Here is a 19,399-nt window from a genome sequence, read left to right as displayed (position 1 = left end):
CACATCAGCCAGGATACGGGAGTGTGCAGCCGTTATTGTGGTTTGGACGATGTTCACGCCTCTTGGTGTTCAGTCGTGCTTAGGTAGTCTTGTTTCGTCTTAAACCATCAAGGCTGCGGCATGTCTTTGATTCTGCTCTTCTGAGGACTCGTTCATGTTCAACAGAAGAACAACAAGTCCTGGCTGGTAGGGCCAACCCAGCTCCTAGATGCCAGGGCTTGGTCTTCTCTTCCTCAACACCAAATTAAAATCTAATCTACAAAGGGTGCCCTAAACAAGCTGCCAGCTCAGAGAAGATAGGCTCGAGATACATACTTGGCTTCCACCCAGCTTGTGGGGAGCTGAGAAGTCATCATCCCCCCTTAACCACAAGACTAAACAAACCGAGGCGTCGACAACTCTTCTTGGATCCACCACAGAAGTGAAATCAGTGCAAAGTGCCGCCCCCAGAACTGGGGAGACAGACAAGGGGATACAGAGAAATACAACTTACGAGAGCAGAAACACCCCCTATGGAAAGAAACTTCTGTGGGAACTGGAGCCAGCCCGGGAAAACCTGCACTGTAATCAGCTGGAGGCTCAGTGTGGACAACGCTGAGAGTGAAAAACTCCAGGGGGGTCCAGTCATGGGGGACCCTTCCTCCTTTTAGGAGTTTTACCTCCAGGAGTTCGACCAGGACCTTACAGCGAACATAGGAGAAAAATCTGCTCTGGCAGGGGGAGGGGAAAGGGAACAATTCCCAAACACTCCAGAGCTTTCTGACCTTCGCAAGGCCCGCCCTCAGGAGAAACCGTTTTACCTGAGCGTAACCTCTGGGGTTTCATCGAGGTCTTCCTCTTGGGGAAAGGGAAAAAGTCAACTCTAGCCATCCTGCCGCATCTACAAGGAGGGGAAAAAGTAGAGAAGCACTCAAGTTCAGAGGAAGGGCACAGGCTCACCAAGACTGAGATCCACCCACAGGAGGGTGGCCCGGCTCCCCTCCCGGCACGTTACCGGGACGCTTCCAAAGGCCTGTTTCCCACAGTCACTTTTACCCAGTGCATCATGTCCGCCTTCCAAAAAAAGATTACAGGAGGAGTCAAGATGGCGAAGCAGCATGGAGACCCTCAGTTTGTCTCCTCCCTGAAATGCAGCTAGATCAGCACCAAACCATGTTTCACACCTAGGAAACTTACCCGAGGGTTAACACCACGATCTGCGTAACTTGAGCCACAGAGCTCAGCAGGCACGTGGTGCGGAGAGGGGACCTAGGCTCAATGCCACCAGCATTCTACGAACAGTCGAGCACAGAGTCTGCAGTCCCGGAGTCCAGCGCCTGCTGGTTCTCTGGTGAGGAAGCCGGGCAAATCGCCAGGAGCAGGCGGCGGGGTCTGAGGGGTCCACGTGCCACACGGGGAGAAGCGGTCCCCCTGCTTGGAGAGCATTTGGTAGAGGCCACACAGCCTGCCCACCAGTAAAGGTCCCAGCGGACCCTGGAGAGCAGCTATGTTTGCTGGTATTGGGACAGAGGTGGCCAGAGTGCGGTGAAACCTGGCACTGGCTGAGCGTCCGGATTTGCCTTGATCTCTGAAGCTCTGACGCTGTCCAACCGCACATTTTCCCGGGGATGCTGGCCCTGGGCCATTGCCCAGCAAGACCCTCCCCCCGAGAAAGTCAGTGTGGGTTCAGGCCACAGGGGTCTCTGAAGCGCACAACCTCATCTGAGATAAAACTCTGGAGGGTGGTGCCACACGGCAGGCGGGCAGCTTGGACACAGACAGGGTAGAGGGGTGGCGTGGGCAAAGGCCTGCGACAAAGGAGGGGTGCTTGATCGCTGGTAGGTGAGAGCCCGGAGTTCCTGTGCCTGAGACTAGGGCCATTTCCACCTCTCCCACCACGCGCCACACCCTTCCACCCCAGTAAGCTAAACAGCGCCACCTAGTGGAGAATGGAGCCATTACACCAAGCCCCACCCAAAGGTGTCGTCCAAGCGCATCTCGGAGATGAGCACTAGTCCCTCCACCTGCTTAGGGTGCGGGCTATAGAGGGCTTCATAGTTTCGGTTCTAGGGGAAACTGGATGTAACTTTGTTCAGGTTTCATTCTGTGTGCTGGTTCATTTACTAGTTCTTTTTTTTTTTTGCTTTTTTTTTTTTTAATTTGTTTCCTTTCTTTTCTTTTTCTTGGATACAAAAAGAGAAATTTTTATTTTCTTTCTTTAAATTAAAAAAATTTATATTATTTTTGACTTTTTTTAATTAAAAAGTTTTTATTCTTTGTCATGTTCTTTATCGCATTTTTTCCCATTTTATTATAGAAATTTTTTTTAATCTTTAAATTTTTCTTACTTTTTTTCTTCTTTCCCTTTTGTCTCTATTCTATCAAGCTTCTTTTAACAAGCAGACCAACATACACCTAGGATCTAGCTTCCTTTGATTTTTTGTTTTGTTTTTAATTAAAAATTTTTAAAATGTTTATTCATTGTGGAGAGACAGGGAGTGAATGGGGGAGGGGCAGAGAGAGAGGGACGCACAGAATCCGAAGCAGGCTCGAGGCTCCAAGCTGTCAGCACAGAGCCTGCAACAGGGCTCCAACCCGTTAACTGGGAGGGAGATCATGACCTGAGTTGAAGTCAGAGACTCAACTGACTGAGCTACCCAGGCGTCCCTTGTTTTTAATTTTTTAATTTTAATTTTTTTATTTCATTATTTTTTTTTCCTTCCATCTTCTTCCAAGATGACAAAATGAAGGAATTCAACCCTCCAAAAAGAACAGGAAGAAATGACAGCCAGGGGATTAATCAACACAGACATAAGCAAGATTTCTGAACTAGAATTTAGAACCGCGATAATAAAAATGCTATCTGGGGTTTAAAAAAGCATAGAATCCCTTTCTGGGGAGATAAAAGACATAAAATCTCATCAGGACAAAATTTAAAAATGCTATAACTGAGATGCAACCTTGAATAGATGCTACAACAGCAAGGATGGACAAAGCAGAGCAGCAAACCAGCAATATAGAAGACAAAATTATGGAAAATAACAAAGCAGAAAAAAAGAGGGAAACAAAGGCAAAAGAGCACAATACAAGACTAAGAGAACTCAGTGACTTATTAAAAAGGAATAACATCTGAATCATAGGAGTCCCAGAAGATGAAGAGAGAGAAAAAAGGGCAGAAGCTTTATGTGAACAAATTATAGGGGAAAACTTTCCTAATCTGGGGAAGGACACAGACATCAAAATCCAAGAAGCACAGAGAACTCCCATGAGATTCAATAAAAACCGACCATCACCAAAGCATATCATAGTCAAATTCACAAAATACACAGACAAGGAAAGAATTATGAAAGAAGCGAGGGGAAAAAAAGTCCTTACCCTATAAAGGAAGACAGATCAGGTTTGCAGCAGACCTATCCACAGAACCTTGGCAGACCACAAAGGAGTGGCAGGCTATCTTCAACGCGATGAAGTGGAAAAATATGCAGCCAAGAATTCTTTATCCAGCAAGACTGTCACTCAAAATAGAAGGAGAGATAAAGACTTTCCCAAACAAAAACTAAAGGAGTTCATGACCACTAAACCAGCCCTGCAAGAAATTTTAAGGGGGACACTCTGAGTGGAGAAAAGATGAAACAAAACAAAAAAGACGAAAAGCAACAAAGACTAGAAAGGATCAGGCAATATCACCAGCAACACCAACTCTACAGGCAATACAATGGCAGTAAATTCATATCTTTCCGTACTCACTCTAAATGTCAATGTACTAAATGCTCCAATCAAAAGACTAGGGTATCAGAATGGATAAGAAAACAAGAGCCATCTATATGCTGCTGACAAGATACCCATTTTAGACCTAAAGATACCTGCAGATTGAAAGGGGATGAAGAACCATCTATCATGCTAATGGTCATCAAAAGAAAGCTGGAGTAGCCATACTTATATCAGACAAACTAGATTTTAAAATAAAAACTGTAACAAGAGGTGAAGAAGGCCATTATATCATAATTAAGGGGTCTATCCACCAAGAAGATCTAACAATTATAAATATTTATGTTCCCAATGTGGAGGAACCCAAATATAAAAATCAATCACACACAAAAAGACATTCATTGATAGTAATACCATAATAGTAGGGGACTTCAACACCTCACTTCCAGCAATGGACAGATCATCTAAGCAGAAAATCAACAGGGAAACAATGGCTGGACTGGACAAACACTGGACTGGAAGGACTTAACAGATATATTGAAAACATTCATCCTAAAGCAGCACAATATGTATTCTTCTCAAGTTCACATGGAACATTCTTCAGAATAGATCACATACTGGGATACAAATTAGCTCTCCCCAAGTACAAAAAGATCGAGATCACACCTTGTACATTTTCAGACCACAACATTATGAAACTCGAAATCAACCATGAGAAAAATTTGGAAAGACCATGAATACTTGGAGATTAAAGAACATCCTACTAAAGAATGAAATGGGTTAACCAAGAAATTAAAGAAGAAGTTAAAAAGTACATGGAAGCCAATGAAAATGAAGACACGATGGCCCCAAACTTCCGGGACGCAGCAAAGGCGGTCATAAGAGGGAAGTATATAGCAATCCAGGCCTTCCTAAAGAAGGAAGAAAGGTCTCAAATACACAACGTAACCTTACGCCTAAAAGAGCTGAAAAGAGAACAGCAAATAAAGGCCCAAACCAGCAGAAGAAGGGAAATAATAAAGGTTTCTAATTCAATATCGAAATAATAATAATAAAAAAGTAGAACAGACCAATGAAACCAGGAGCTGGTTCTTTGAAAGAATGAACAAAATTGATAACCCCCTAGCCAGATTGATCAAAAAGAAAAAAAGAAAGGACCCAAATAAATATAATCACAAATGAAAGAGGAGAGATCACAACCACCACAGCAGAAATAAAAACAATAATAAGAGAATATTATGAGCAATTATATGCCAATAAACTGGGCAATCTGGAAGAAATGGACAAATTCCTAGAAACATATACACTACCAAAACTGAAATAGGAAGAAATAGAAAATTTGAACAGACCCATAGCCAGTAAAGAAATTGAACCAGTAATCAAAAATCTCCCGACAAACAAGAGTCTAGTGATGGATGGCTTTCCAAAGGAATTCTACCAAACATTTAAAGAAGAGTTAATGCCTATTCTTTTGAAGCTGTTCCAAAGAAATAGAAATGGAAGAAAAACTTCTAAACTCATTCTATGAGGCCAGCATTACCTTGATTCCAAAACCAGACAAAGACCCCACTAAAAAGGAGAACTACAGACCAACTTCCCTGATGAACATGGATGCAAAAATTCTCAACAAGATATTAGCAAACTGGGTCCAATGATACGTTAAGAGAATTATTCACCATGATCAAGTGAGATTTATTCCTGGGATGCAGGGCTGGTTCAGTATCTGCAAATCAATCAATGTGATATATCACATTAATAAAAGAAAGGATAAGAACAACATGATCCTCTCAATAGATTCAGAGAAAGCATTTGACAAAACATAGCATCCTTTCTTGATAAAAACCCTCAGGCGGCATCTGGGTGGCTCAGTTGGTTAAGCGTCCGACTTCAGCTCAGGTCATGATCTCGCGGTTTGTGAGTTCGAGCCCCACGTTGGCTCTGTGCTGACAGCTCAGAGCTTGATGCCTGTTTCGGATTCTGTGTGTGTGTGTGTGTGTGTGTGTCTGCTCCTCCCCTGCTCATGCTCTGTCTCTCTTTTCTTCAAAAATAAATAAACATTTAAAAAAACCCTCAAGAAAGTAGGGATAGAAGGATCATAGCTCAAGATCATAAAAGCTATATATGAAAGACCCACCGCTGATATCCTCAATGGGGAAAAACTGAGAGCTTTCCCCCTGAGATCAGGAACAAGACAGGGATGTCCGCTCTCATCACTGCTTTTCAACATAGGGTTGGAAGTCCTAGCCTCAGCAATCAGACAACACAAAGAAATAAAAGGCACCCAAATCAGCCAGGAGGAAGTCAAACTTTCACTATTTGCAGATGATGTGATACCCTCTGTGGAAAACCCAGAAGACTCCACCAAAAAAAGGCTGGAACTGATCCATGAATTCAGCAAGGTCACAAGATATAAAATCAACGTACAGAAATGGGTTGCATTTTATACACTGAGAACGAAACAGCAGAAGGAGAAATCAAGTGTCTCTTCATCCCATTTCTTTACTGGATTATTTGTTTTTTGGGTGTTGACACGGCTGAGGAAAGAATTTCTGAGCTTGAAGGTATGACACTAGAAACTTCCATAATGGAAGAGCAAAGAGAAAAACAGATTGAGAGAGAGAAAAAAAGTACAGGCTGTCCCAGAACTGTGTGACAATAACAAAAGGTGTAGCATACATGTAATAGGAAAACCCTAACCAGAAGAGAAATGGAACAGAGGCAATATTTGAAGCAGTGATGACTGAGAGTTTCCCCCAAATTACCAGACACCAAACCACAGATCCAGGAGTCCCAGAGAACACCAAGCAAGATAAGTGCAAAATAACAATAATAATATAATAATATAATAATATTATATATAATATTATTATATATATTATATAATATTATTATATTATATATAATATAATATAATATAATATAATAATAATATAATAATAATAATAATAAACAGTTACATCTAGGCACATTACATTTAAACTTAAGAAAATCGAAGATAAAACAAACATCTTGGAAGAAATCAGAGAGGGGAAACCTTATCTATATCTGACCTACAAACAAGGACAAACATAAGAATCATATCTGACCTCTCAGAAACCACGTAAGCAAGAAGAAAGCAGAGTGAAATTGTGTTGAGTGCGTGGCGGGGGGGACAAAGGGATGGATGGGAACCGTGTGTATTTCTCGCTCAGCTTTGCTGTGAACTGTTCTAGAAAATGACGTTCGTTAATTAAAAAAAAACTAGGTACACAGCGAACAATTATGACCGTGAATATTCAGAATCCTACAAGCCAGTAAGACAAAAGAAAAGTAACACAACAGAAAACCATGCCCATTGTGTCAGTTTCCTAGAACTGGTATAACAAATTACACAAACTCGGAAGCTTAGAAACCAGATATGCATTCTCTCACAGCTCTGGAGGTCAAAAATCTGAAACCCAGCTGTGCCAGGACCACGCCCCCTGCACCGTCTCGAGGGGGAGGGTCCTTCCTTACCTCTTCCAACTTTGGGGCTCCAGGCGCTCCTTGGCTCATGGCTGCATCACCCCAATCTCTGCCTCATAGTCGTATGGCCTCCTCCTCTTCTATTTCAAATCTCTTTCTTCCTCTTACGGGGATGTGTCATCGGATTTAGGGCTCCCTTGGACAATCCGGGATGGTCTTCTCTTGAGACCCTTAACTTAATTCCATCGGTAAAGACCCTTTTTCCACATAAGGCTACATTCACAGACTCCCAAGGTTAGGGCACGGACATACGTGTTTTGGGGGTGGGGAGGGCACCATTCAACCCCACTGCACTCATTGGCCAAAAGCAAAATGCCAACTGTTGGAGAGGAGAGGGGGCAAGGGGAACTTGGGTACAGTGTTAGGGGAATTTCCATCAGTCAGTCTCTTTGGAGGCAACATCTAGGTCATGTGTAGCAATACCTGGGCTAGTCGAAGATGCACATACCATCTACAAGTCTTACTCCCAGATACACACCCAGAGAAACTTTACAAAGAGATACACCCAGTGTTACTCACAGCAATGTCTGGAATCGCCAAAAAGGGGGCACTCTCTAAACGTCCACCATATTGATTTTGAAAGGTTGCAATTCGGGCCACAGGGGGCTGTCAGATCTCAATGGAAGGAAGGTCAGGGCCAAACCTCAGAGGCCTCAACCAGAGCAGCTGTTCTGTCCTCAGGGTCGTCACACCCGACCTCCTCGCTCCCCCACTCCGGCCGATGTCACGTCACGGGAAGCACAGAAATGTCCAGAGGAAGTCCGTCCCTCATTCTCCACCCCCGACTCTGCCAGCCCTCACCCCACAACCACGTGCTCTGTCCCTTCTACCTTCCCCACCTGGACCATCCCTATATGTGCCCCTGGATCTCCCCACTCTCAACCCATCCCACCCCTCAGCCATCACCCATTCTTGGCTTCCCCGTGGCCGCAGAACTCCTCGAAAGAATCATCTAGGGTGGTGGCTGTCAGCTGGGGGTGATGGCATCCCTCAGTGGACGCACCGACTCCAAGGTGCTCCTTCCACGTCCCCTGCCTTCCCTCTGCTCTGTCTCACTGATGCACAGCCACGTTGATCCTCCTCTTGTCCTCAGATGTTTATGCTTGCGTCCGTCTGCCTGGAACGGACACTCTTCCCTCCCAGCTGTTGGTGTCCGAGGGCCCGGCTCATCTCACTGAGGGGTCAGCTCAGATACAGCTTGGTCAGAGAGGTGCCCCTGGCCGGCACAGCCTCTGTCTGCCCGACACTGCTCCGTCTAGTGTCCCTCTCCAACTTTGAGACTACTGCCCTGTGCAGGGCTAGTTCAAAGCCAGGTCCCATGTGAGGCTCTCTCCTTAAATGCTCAGCAACTATTTGTTGATGGTTTCAATACGTTTTCCTGGGAGTCATGATCCATTATTTTCCAGGATAATAAAGCAAGTGGCTTTTGCTTCCTACGGGAGGCTGACAATGGCTCCCAAAGACGTGTCCACCTCCTCTGTGAGTGAGACGTTACTTTAAAAAAAAGTGGCTTTGAGGTGCCTGGGCGGCTCAGTGAGTTGAGCATCCAACTCTTGATTTCAGCTCAGGTCATGAGCTCACGGTTCGTGGGATTGAGCCTCACGTTGGGCTCTGTGCCCAACACATTCTCATTCTCTCTCTTTCTGCCCCTCCTCACTCCCAAAATAAGTAAATAAACTTAAAAAAATATCTTTGCAGGGGCGCCTGGGTGGCTCAGTCCGTTAAGCGTCCGACTTCGGGTCAGGCCATGATCTCACGGTCCGTGAGTTCGAGCCCTGCGTCGGGCTCTGTGCTGACGCCTCGGAGCCTGGAGCCTGCTTCGGATTCTGTGTCTCCCTCTCTCTCTGACCCTCCCCCGTTCGTGCTCTGTCTCTCTCTGTCTCAAAAATAAATAAACATTTTTTAAAAATTAAAAAACAACCTTGCATATGTGATTAAGATAAGGATCTTGAGAGGAGGAAACCATCCTGGAATGTCTGATGGACCCCGAACTCAATCACAAGTGTCCCAGTAAGAGTCTGGCAGGGAGAGATTCAACACTGAGAAGACCCCACGAAGGTAAGAGGTCATGGCCACAAGCCCAGGGATGTGGGAAGCCACAAAAGCCAGGGGAGGCAGGAAAGGACTCTTTCTAGAACCCTGGGGGGAGCATGGCCCTGATTTGGGCCTTCTGGCCTCCAGAACGGTGAGACAATAAATTTCTGTTGCCCGCAGCCACTGTGTTTGTGGCCATTTGTTAGAGCAGCCGCAGGAAACTGACAACACGGGGCGGCAAAGGCGTCTTACGAAGGTTTTATCTTAGTTTTGCCAACTGCTGTTGGGGTGGAGCGTTTTGTTATTCGCTTCCGAGCTGTTCAGCCTTCATGGTTCAGGTTTCCTTGCTTTTGTTTTGTTTTATTTTAACAGCTTCATTAAGATACAATTCACCCACCCGAAGGCATGAGCCAGTGGTTTGGGGTCAGTGGGCGTCCTCCGCTGCCACGCTCCCCCTCCGCTCTACAGTGAGCCTCGCCAGCCCACAGGTCCCCTTCCCGGGGTCATAACAGCACTGACATCCGAGGCTCGGGCCCAGACTCGGGTCTGGGGTTTGTGGCAGGCTGTGGCTCCCGCTTGGCTGACTCCAATCAGAGCCAGGGGATGATCTCAGGGTACACGGTGGGTTCTCACACGCTCCGCCTGGAACCGCTCTCCGCAGCCCTCCGCCGTGGGTGGTCTTGGTCTAATCTTCCCGTGTGATCCTCTCAAGGACCGTGACAAGCACTCTTGCGACCTGGAGAGGCTCAGAGAGGTTAACTTACCCAGGGTCCCACGGTGAATAAGAGAATAAATAACAAAAGAACGAGGTAACCACCCATAGCTCTACAGGTGTCCCCCTCACCCCCAGTCCAGGCTCTCTCTGCTCACAGCCCCTTCCTCTGCCCTGGGGATGCCAGTCAGACACATTAGGAGAGGGGAAATAAAGGGGCTCAATGGCATGAGGTTGGGGGGGGTGTGCCGGGACCTGGGTGGGCCATAAAACCCTGCTGGCTGAGGGCTTCCTGGAGGAGGCAGCATTGTCCCCCAGGGTCCCACTGATCTTTTCATCCTAAAGCCCCCTGGGGGATTTGTCTCCTTCTCACGCAACTCCCTGCCAGCCCACTCAGAGTGGCCCGGAGTTGCCAGACCTGTTCTCTAAACAAATGCAGCCAACTCCCAGCCCAGCCTGGGGAGGGGTGTAGGTCTATGAATTCAGAGGCAGCTTCTCCTAGGTCTCCCCACAGCCGCTCCACTGCGGGGCTTGGGCACAGGAGTCTGGTGGAAGCTGACAGGCTGCTGGGGCTCCTGGGAGGACTGGCAGAAGCAGGGGTGAGACCGGGCCGCGGAGCAGAATCAGCACACCTGGAGGCAGAATGTCAGGCAAAGAGGGCAAAGGTGCAGCAAAGGATCCAGGGTCGGAGCCCACACTGGGGTACGTGGGGCCCTGCGGTCAGGAGCCAGCAGCGCGAGGGAGTGAAATGTGGGGCCGCAGGGCCAGGGGTCGGGAGCGGGCTCAGCTCAGGCAGGTGTCACTGCCCTGCTCCGGCTGTGCCTTCTGACTGGATCTCACTTTCCCCCGCTGGGACAGGCAGGTTCCCGGGAACACCCTCGGAGGAACCGTCCCTCCGGGCCTGTGCTGGTCTGGCCCCGGGGCGGGGGGGTGGGGGGGTGGGGGTGGGGGGACAGATCCCATCCTTCCCGGAGGAGCTCCCAGGCTGGGGGAGGAGGCAGCATGTGGACAGACTGGGACCAGCCAGGTGTCACCGGGGCTGGGACGGGGATGGCTGGGGAGTCGGGAGACGAAAACGGGGGAGCTCCTTGGGAGGCGAGGCCAGAGCTGTCTTTGATATAAGGTTGTAAAAGCGACGCTTACTGACATTTCTTTCTGCTTCTGGAAGTATCGCAAGCTTACTACGGAACATCTGCGAGAGGCGGAGAGATGCTAGGAAGTCAACAAAAAAGCCCAGGGTGCACCTTGGTGCGGGGTCGCAGTGCCGGTGGGGTGAGGGGCTAGGGCCACACAGACTGGGACTGAAGCCGCCACACAGCAGCCTCGAGGAGGGCAAATCGGGTGGCCTCTCGGAGCCCCGGTTTCCCCATCCTTCCAACGGGGCAGTAACGAAACCCGCGAGGCTCAAAAGAGACGTCGCACACCAAGCACTCAGCTCCGGGGCACCGGCTCTGTTCCCCATGTAGCCTGTGTTCTGTGACGTGCCCACTGGCCGCGGGATAAATTGCAGGGCCCTGCCCAGCTGTGTCGTTTCTCAAACCCTGGGCACACGCGTGTCCCTCTGCCCAGAACGCGTGCCCCCCGAGAGCCTCCGCCCCTGCCCCTTCCCCGCTGCAGCTGGCTCCCGCTGGTGGGGTCTGTCGCCGGCCTCTTGGAGCCTGTGGCACACCCTTTCACGCTTGGGAATTGCTTTCGGTGTCACCGTTCTGTGTTTGATTTTTTTTTATGTTCATTTTTGAGAGAGAGAGAGAGAGAGAGAGAGAGAGAGAGACGGAGAGCGCGAGCAAGGGAGGGGCAGAGAGAGAAGGGGAGACCCAGAACCCGAAGCAGGCTCCAGGCTCCGAGCTGTCAGCACAGAGCCCGATGCGGGTGTTCGAACTCACACACCGTGAGATCAAGATCTGGGCCACCGACTGGGGCCACCCAGGCGCCCCTGTTCTTCTGTGTTTAGACTGTGAGGTCCCAAAGGGCCGACCGAGTCTTCTGCAGTCACCCACATGGCCCGGGCCCGGCCAAAGCCTCCCTGACAAGCAGCCGGGAGTTTCTTGTCAGCAACCCCTGAGGCCTTGCTCCCCTGCAGCAGGGAAGGCACCTTGGATGAGAAGCAGGAACCAGCTGGTCAGCTCCAGCCCCACCCCCGGCCTTGCTGCTGACCTCACCCCCCACCCAGCTGTCTGTTTCCTCACTTACTGGGCAACAGTGGGGATGGGGCTGGGGATCTGGCCACCCATAAGCCGAGTCTGAGATTGTCCCCAGGCACCCCAGGTGTGCGCAATGGGGACACAGACAATGACGGCTGAGAAAGGCAGGGAGCTCCTGCCCTGCCCTGCCAGCCTCACCTGGAAAAGGTATGATGGGCTGGGGCCAGGATCTTGGGATGGACACCAGGACACCCAGATGCCATAACTCGTCCCAGACTCCTCCGCTCTGGGCCCCGATTCAGGGCTGAGGCTTTTGACCCTAGAGAGGTACTAGGGAGCCATGGACCAAGTTAGAGCAGGGCTGATAGGACCAGGAGCTGTTTGAACCCCAGGCAGGGAAAGCTGGGTGAGGGAGGGTGATGCTGGCATTCCAGGCAGAGCTCTGGGACTGAGGGTGGGCAGTGCCATGGTCCACTCAGGCCTCGCTCCTCCGGGAAGTGCTCAGAAGGAAAATGAGGCTCTGCTGTCTGGGGCAGAGGTCTAGGTGGGACACAGTGCCCCCCCACACACACGCACACCAGGCCTGGCTGTGGGAGGGCATGACCAGGGCCCCCTTCCAGCCCGTGACAAGAACAAGTCTTTACTGAGCAACTACTGTGGACTGTATCCTCTGGACCCTGTGGTCCAGAGCCCCTGTCCCCACGGAAGGGAGTGCACAGTGCCGGGAGTGACGGCCTCACCGCCAGGGGGAGGGAGGCATCTGCAGACTGCCTGGGAGTAGGTGCAGCATTGTTCCCGTCGCCCCGAATTCCCCTGCTGGGACAACCCCCTGAGCTGGGCACTAGCTGCTTTCCTTGTGTTGTGGCTTCCGAGAATAGTAACCACGGCCGCCGACGTGCGCTGAGGGCTGCACGGCCAGGCCTGTGCTGTGTGCGGGCTGTTCCCACTTCCCAGATGAGGAGACTGAGGCTCGGAGAGAAGGAGTGACCGGCCTGAGGCCCTGGGAGTGGTGGAGGCACGGATGGGGCCGCCGGCCTGCAGGTGCCCAGGGGAGAGGCTGAGCCCCATCTCCTCCACGGCCAGCGCGCTGAGGTCCTGGGCTCCGGCCTGCGAGATGCGGCTGAGGACAGAGGACAGCCCGAGACCACACGGACAGACAGACACACACACAGAGACGTACACACAGACACACACAGGCACACAGAGAGACGGAAATATGCACACGGACAGACAGACACAGAAAGACAGGGAGGCACACAGGTAGCCTCTGGGTTGGGGTGCTCAGAAGCCCTGTTGCTCTAGGTCTAGGGAATGCACCGCCTCTGCTGGGCCCCTGCTCCCTGGCCCCCCGCAACCACCCCCCCTCAGCCCTGCGGGGGTTCCCTTGGGCCGTCTGGCTACGGCCCAGAAGGATTCGAGGCCCCAGGCTCTCTCAGCTCTGCCAACCTGGCCCTCCGCCTCTGCCTTTCCACGCATGCTCGCCCACCAGAATGTTCCTCTGCTCCTTGCGCCGAGACCCTCCTTCCAGGACCACCTCCCCAGAGCAGACACGGGGCCCTCCTTCCGCTGCGGGCACCTGTGGATGGCACGCCAGGCCTCGCTTTCCCCGTGAGCCATTGCAAGCACTCTGTTAAGACCCCTCAGAGTCCCTGCTTCAGGCCCAGAGGGGGCCCTTCGTGTCACCCGTTGGATCCCTGCTTCTCAGCTTTGCTTGCGGCCTGGTGCCAGGGCTGGAGGGGACCCAGGCGCGAGTGTGGGTGGGGCACACACATTGGAGGCGCGCGGGGTGCAGCCCGGGCCCTCTGGGGCTACACGTGTGTCCCTGCGGGAGTGTCCCGAGCCCTCGTGGCTGCGGCCAGGGCCGGGGGCGGGGGGACTGGCCGTGAGGGTGGGGGAGCCCCGGCCCACGCCGCCCCCTCCCTGCAGGATGGACCCCTTCGCGGACACGCTGAGGCGGCTGCGGGAGGCGTTCAGCGCGGGGCGGACGCGGCCGGCCGAGTTCCGGGCGGCGCAGCTCAGGGGCCTGGGCCGCTTCCTGCAGGAACACAAGCAGCTTCTGCAGGAGGCGCTGGCGCAGGACCTGCACAAGGTGGGGGCGGGGGGGCGGGGCCGGGGGGGCAAGGCTGGCTGTGCCCCCCACTCGTTCCTGTTTGTTGCACAGACCCTTCCCGGGCGTGCAGTGTGGGGTAGGCGCTCTACGACATTAACTCACCCAAACCTGTGGGGCGTGGTCCCCGTGGTACCCATGGGGAAACTGAGGTGCATGGGGGTGAAGACACCTGCCCAAACTCCCACACCCGGGAAGCGGCAGAGCGGGAGCTGGAGCCCGGGCCACCTGTCCTGGGGTCCACGCTGCTCACCGCTCACCGTGCCGTTCCTCGGGAACTATCTCCACATCCCGGGGTGAGGATTCGTGGGGACCCCACGCCCTAGATCCCCTCCCCGCCCTGCCCCAGGCCCGATCCCTGAGTTCCATCCCCACGGCAGGCAGCTTTCGAGGCAGACATATCCGAGCTCATCATGTGCCAGAACGAGGTCGACCTCGCGCTCAAGAACCTGCCCACCTGGATGAAGGACGAGCCTGTGGCCAAGAACCTGGTGAGCCAGCTGGCCCGGTCGGGGGCAGTGCCCGGGGGCAGTTCCAGCACAGGCCTCTCCACCACCCTCGTCCCACGGCGAGCCACTGGTGCTCTCGGGACCTCTGTGTCTTCATGAGGACTTCGTTGCACAGGCACCTCGGGGACACTGGGGGTGGGTGGCTTTGGGGTGCTCCCCCCCCCCCGCAGCGCCTCACTATGCCCCCCACCCCTGCACTCCAGCTCACACAGATGGGCTCTGCCTTCATCCGGAAGGAGCCCTTCGGCCTGGCGCTCATCATCGGCCCCTGGAACTATCCCGTGAACCTGACCCTGGTGCCCCTGGTGGGTGCCCTCGCCGCAGGTGAGGAGAGCGTCCTGAGCCCCCTCCCCACCCAGCCCAATAGCCCTTCCCTAAGAGGGCCCCCGGCCTCTGGCCTGTTCCTTGCATCTCTGCCCTGGGTGGCTGTCGGGGCCCTGGCCTCTCCCCACGTCTTCCACCTCTGTCCCTGCAGGGAACTGTGTGGTGCTGAAGCCGTCAGAAATAAGCAAGAGCACAGAGAAGGTCCTGGCTGAGGTCCTGCCCCAGTACCTGGACCAGGTGAGGATGGCCCCCCCACATCAGCACCCGGTGGCCCACCCCCCGCCTCTGTCAGCTGGGAGGGGTCCAGCCGTCCCCAGGGCTGCAGGATCTCCTGAGCCGCCTGTCCCGCCCTACAGAGCTGCTTTGCCGTGGTGCTGGGCGGGCCCCAGGAGACGGGGCGGCTGCTGGAGCACAAGTTCGACTACATCCTCTTCACGGGTGAGGGTGGCCTCAACCAGTGTCCCGGGGGGGAAGGCTGTGGAGGGAAGAGGTGGTGGCCAGGAGGGGGAGCATCCCAGATGACGATCAGCCCCTGGGCCTTGGAAGGTGGAATCTGGGGGCAGCAAGGCCTGGGGCACCTGCCAGCCGACAAGGTACAAATGGGCCAGGAGAGGGGGGGCCTGGAGCCTCGTCAACTCCCGTGTCCCCAGGGAGCCCTCGGGTGGGCAGGATCGTCATGTCTGCGGCCGCCAAGCACCTGACGCCCGTCACGCTGGAGCTGGGGGGCAAGAACCCCTGCTACGTGGACGACGACTGTGACCCCCAGACCGTGGCCAACCGCCTGGCCTGGTTCCGCTACTTCAACACCGGCCAGACCTGCGTGGCCCCCGACTACGTCCTGTGCAGCCCTGACACGCAGGAGCGGCTGCTGCCCGCCCTGCGGAGCGCCATCACCCGCTTCTACGGCGAGGACCCCCGGAGCTCCCCGAACCTGGGCCGCATCATCAGCGACAAGCACTTCCAGCGGCTCCGAGGCCTGCTGGGCTGTGGCCGCGTGGCCATTGGCGGCCAGAGCGACGAGAGCGAGCGCTACATCGGTGAGCCTGCCCTCCTGCCACGTCCCCCGTGGGAAGGCCCGTCCATGAGGCGGGTCCCGCCTGGGCCGCGAGTCTGGGCCGCGAGGCTCCCACCTGGGCCTCGAGTCTGGGCTGCGAGTCTGGGCTGCGAGTCTGGGCCGCGAGTCTGGGCCGCGAGGCTCCCACCTGGGCCGCGAGTCTGGGCCGCGAGGCTCCCACCTGGGCCCCGAGGCTCCCACGGCTGCACTGGCCGCGCCCAGCCTGGACCCCGGCTCTGGGAAGACCGCTGGGAGACGCGGGCGCTCCGCCTCAGCCCCGGCCAGGCTGGAGAACCCCTCACGGTCCTTCCTGGGGGCCGTGGGGACACGGTCTTCCCCAGAAGGTCCCTGAGCCCTGCCCGAGGCCCCCCTCCCCAGGGCTGAGCCGCCCCCTGTGCCCGCAGCCCCCACCGTGCTGGTGGACGTGGAGGAGACGGAACCCGTGATGCAGGAGGAGATCTTCGGACCCATCCTGCCCATCGTGAACGTGAGGAGCCCAGACGAGGCCATCGACTTCATCAACCGTCGGGAGAAGCCCCTGGCCCTGTACGCCTTCTCCAACAACAAACAGGTGGGGGCTCGGGTGGGGCTGGAACAAGAAAGGGGTTTAAAAAAGGTGCAGACTGGTGACCTCCCCCCTTCACAGCCTACCCTGGGAGGGTTAGGGCAGCACCACTTGGCCAACGGTTCCCTGCACGAGGTTCCTGGCAGGGAGGGCTTGGGCAGGGCTGAAAACCTGCCAGATGCGTGGCTGGCCAGCCGTCTGCCCTGGCCGGGTTAGCCTCCAGCTAGACGATGGGGTGCCTTTTTCTATCTGGCCTGCTCAGAGAGCCCCTTCTTCCTAAAGTGCACGAAGGCTCTGTGTGGGCAAGCAGAGGCCCTGAAGGGGGAACGGGGCAGAGCTCAGGGACATGCCTGCCAGTGCATGGCTGGTGCTTTCTACCCTTCCTGCCGCCCCTCACGGTCACGGGCTCCCTCCATGTGGAAGGGGCTCAGAGGCTCAGAGGGGAGATGTCTCAGCAGAGGACGGGAACAAAGGGGGCTCCTCTGCTCCCAGTGGAACGGTTGAGGGCCCAACCCCTCTTCCCGGATCACAAGCCCACCACCGGCCGCCCCCCTCCTCCCCCCAGGTAGTGAACCAGATACTGGATCGGACCAGCAGCGGGAGTTTCGGAGGCAATGAGGGCTTCATCTACCTGACTCTGACGTCCCTGCCGCTGGGGGGAGTCGGTGAGCCCTGCCCTCCTCTACCCTCCAGCCCCCACTCCCAGGGAAGCCCGGGTTGGTACTCCGATCCCCGGAAGGCCCAGTTTCGCCTTCACTCTCTTGCTCCTGGCCCCGGGTCTCTCAAGGCCTCAGTTTCCCTATCCGCACAATGGCTTTTTGAGTGGCTCAGCTTTCCCTGAGCTCCTTGCCAGCTCTGGGCTCCCACTTGGGCAGGAGACTGCTGCTGAGGCTGGGTGGGCTGCCGGCCTCAGCCCCTCCCCTCCACGCCCACGCAGGGAACAGCGGGATGGGAAGATACCACGGCAAGTTCTCCTTCGACACCTTCTCCCACCACCGCGCCTGTCTGCTCTCCCACCCCGGCCTGGAGAAGCTCAATGAAATCCGCTACCCTCCCTACACTAACAGCAAAGAGCAGCTGGTCAGCTGGGCCTTGGGGTTCCAAAGCTGCACCCTTCTGTGAACACCCTGTGCCCCTCCAGTGCCCTACCCCCACGATCCCTCTGTCCTGCCGCTGCCCAGGTGTTCAGCGTGGGGCTCGGAAGGAGGGGATCCTGTCCAGGAGTGCAAAGATCGTCTTCTTGGGCCTTTGTCTCAACAGACCCCTGGCTGGGCAGGACCTCTGGGCCTTTGGTCCGGCTGTTTTCAGGGCCAAAGTCCTTGCCTGTGGTCTCCTGATTCAGCTTGGCTGTGCCTGGTGATGGAATTCTTGTGGTTAGAAAGGACTCCCTTGTATCAGATCTATAATTAGGCCCCCCAAATGCAGAGCGATTTCTAACAGCACCACTCACACCTGGTTTGGGGAGCTGACATAATCTGATCTTGAGCCCGGACCTGGCTAGTTGCCGAAGTCACCTGAAAGGGTGTCCCTGGCAAGGACTCTGATGCTGTGGGTAGGTGGAATCAACAGGAAAGAGTACAAGGGGTGATTAGTCACGTCTGCTCTGGGCACAGGAGGGGGTGTGCACATTCTGGACGTGTCTATCATCTGGCCGCAGACTCCCAGGAGGAGATCGTGGTCGGCAGAGTCTAAACCTAGCCACTCCCTCCGACATATGGGGAAACTGAGGTCTAGAGACAGCAGGGGGCCGAACCGAGTTTATACAGGAAAGCAGGGCAGAGCTGAATGATGGCGGGTTTCTGGAGAAATTTGGAGGGGGGGCATCAGTAAACAGAATATATCTAGTGCATCATGACCTGCCTCTTACTCTCCCCCAAATCCTCATCCTGGGAGCTCACTTCCAACCCCCCCCACCTCCGCTCTTCATGGGGCTTCTCACCCCTCAGAGCCATGGGCAGACTGGGGGTGTGGCCTCCGGTTGAGGGAAAAGGAGGAGGATGGCCGTCTTGCACACCACGATCTCTGAAATGTGGCCCCCGGTGACCATCTAGTCAACGAGGGCATCTATCCATGGTGTTCAGATTCTCTAGTCCCCTGATGATGGCAGCCTGGTCTGCATAGTGACGGGGGACAGCTTGGCTTAGGCCACATGCCGTGTCCACACATATTTAGAAGCCTCGCCCAGAGGAAGGGACTGATACAATCAAGTCGCTGGTCCCTCCGCGGCCGGGAGCTCCGGTGGGTGGCCCCAGCTTCTTTCGCAATTGTCTTGGGTGTTGTTTAGAACACACAGGACGTGCGATTACGTCACTGACCGAGTCACTGTACTCGGAGGGCAGTCCGGCCTCCTTGGCAAGATGCCATCCTGCCGGGGCACTGGGGTGGCCCCGCTCTCTACGCACCCGATCTAGTCAGTACCTCGGGCTCGGGCTCCAGCGACGGCATCAGCTTCCCAACTGCCCGGGGTTGTGCCATGTGAACGGAGATGAAAACCGGGGAGGGAGGAGTGTCTCAGGCTTTTGCAGGTGAATCCAAAGGTCTTTCCACATCGCTGCCCCCACAGAGGCGTGGGCATGAGCTTCCACCCCTCAGCTTCCCCTGCTCAGAGCTGCAAGGTTAATCCCTTTAAAACAGCCCAACTGTCGTTGCCAAGGGTTAAAGGCCACGGCTCGCTCACGAGCAATCACTGGCCAGATGACTTAGAGCTCAGCCCGCTGGTTGCTGCACTGGCCGCCGTGCGCGAGGCCGTACGTGGACTATGC

The 19,399-nt window shown here is 54.4% G+C and overlaps 1 protein-coding gene across 1 annotated transcript; it reads left to right on the top strand.

Moving 5' to 3' along the window:
• Nucleotides 1–10,426: 10,426 nt before the first annotated feature.
• On the top strand, nt 10,427–18,481 carry LOC123602016 (aldehyde dehydrogenase family 3 member B2-like). The gene is made up of 10 exons (XM_045486088.1): nt 10,427–10,639; nt 14,005–14,167; nt 14,566–14,676; nt 14,898–15,018; nt 15,170–15,255; nt 15,375–15,456; nt 15,669–16,055; nt 16,477–16,643; nt 17,203–17,302; nt 17,575–18,481. Exons 1-10 carry the CDS (start codon nt 10,581–10,583, stop codon nt 17,757–17,759), a joined length of 1,461 nt encoding a protein of 486 aa, XP_045342044.1. The 5' UTR covers nt 10,427–10,580; the 3' UTR covers nt 17,760–18,481.
• Nucleotides 18,482–19,399: the final 918 nt, after the last annotated feature.

This window comes from Leopardus geoffroyi, chromosome D1 (genome assembly GCF_018350155.1).
Source record: "Leopardus geoffroyi isolate Oge1 chromosome D1, O.geoffroyi_Oge1_pat1.0, whole genome shotgun sequence".
NCBI classification, from domain to species: Eukaryota; Metazoa; Chordata; class Mammalia; order Carnivora; family Felidae; genus Leopardus; species Leopardus geoffroyi.
The sequence above is the reverse complement of the archived record's forward strand: the minus strand, read 5'-3'. Positions and strand labels throughout refer to the sequence as shown.

What these genes read in the sequence shown, in the direction of transcription:
- LOC123602016 (XM_045486088.1), top strand. Translation starts at nt 10,581, where the DNA reads ATGTCAGGCAAAGAGGGCAAAGGTGCAGCAAAGGATCCAGGGTCGGAG. An exon ending in GGGTCGGAGCCCACACTGGG is followed by an intron (nt 10,640 to 14,004) that starts GTACGTGGGGCC and finishes CCCTCCCTGCAG; the next exon opens with GATGGACCCCTTCGCGGACA. An exon ending in GGTGGGTGCCCTCGCCGCAG is followed by an intron (nt 15,019 to 15,169) that starts GTGAGGAGAGCG and finishes CTGTCCCTGCAG; the next exon opens with GGAACTGTGTGGTGCTGAAG.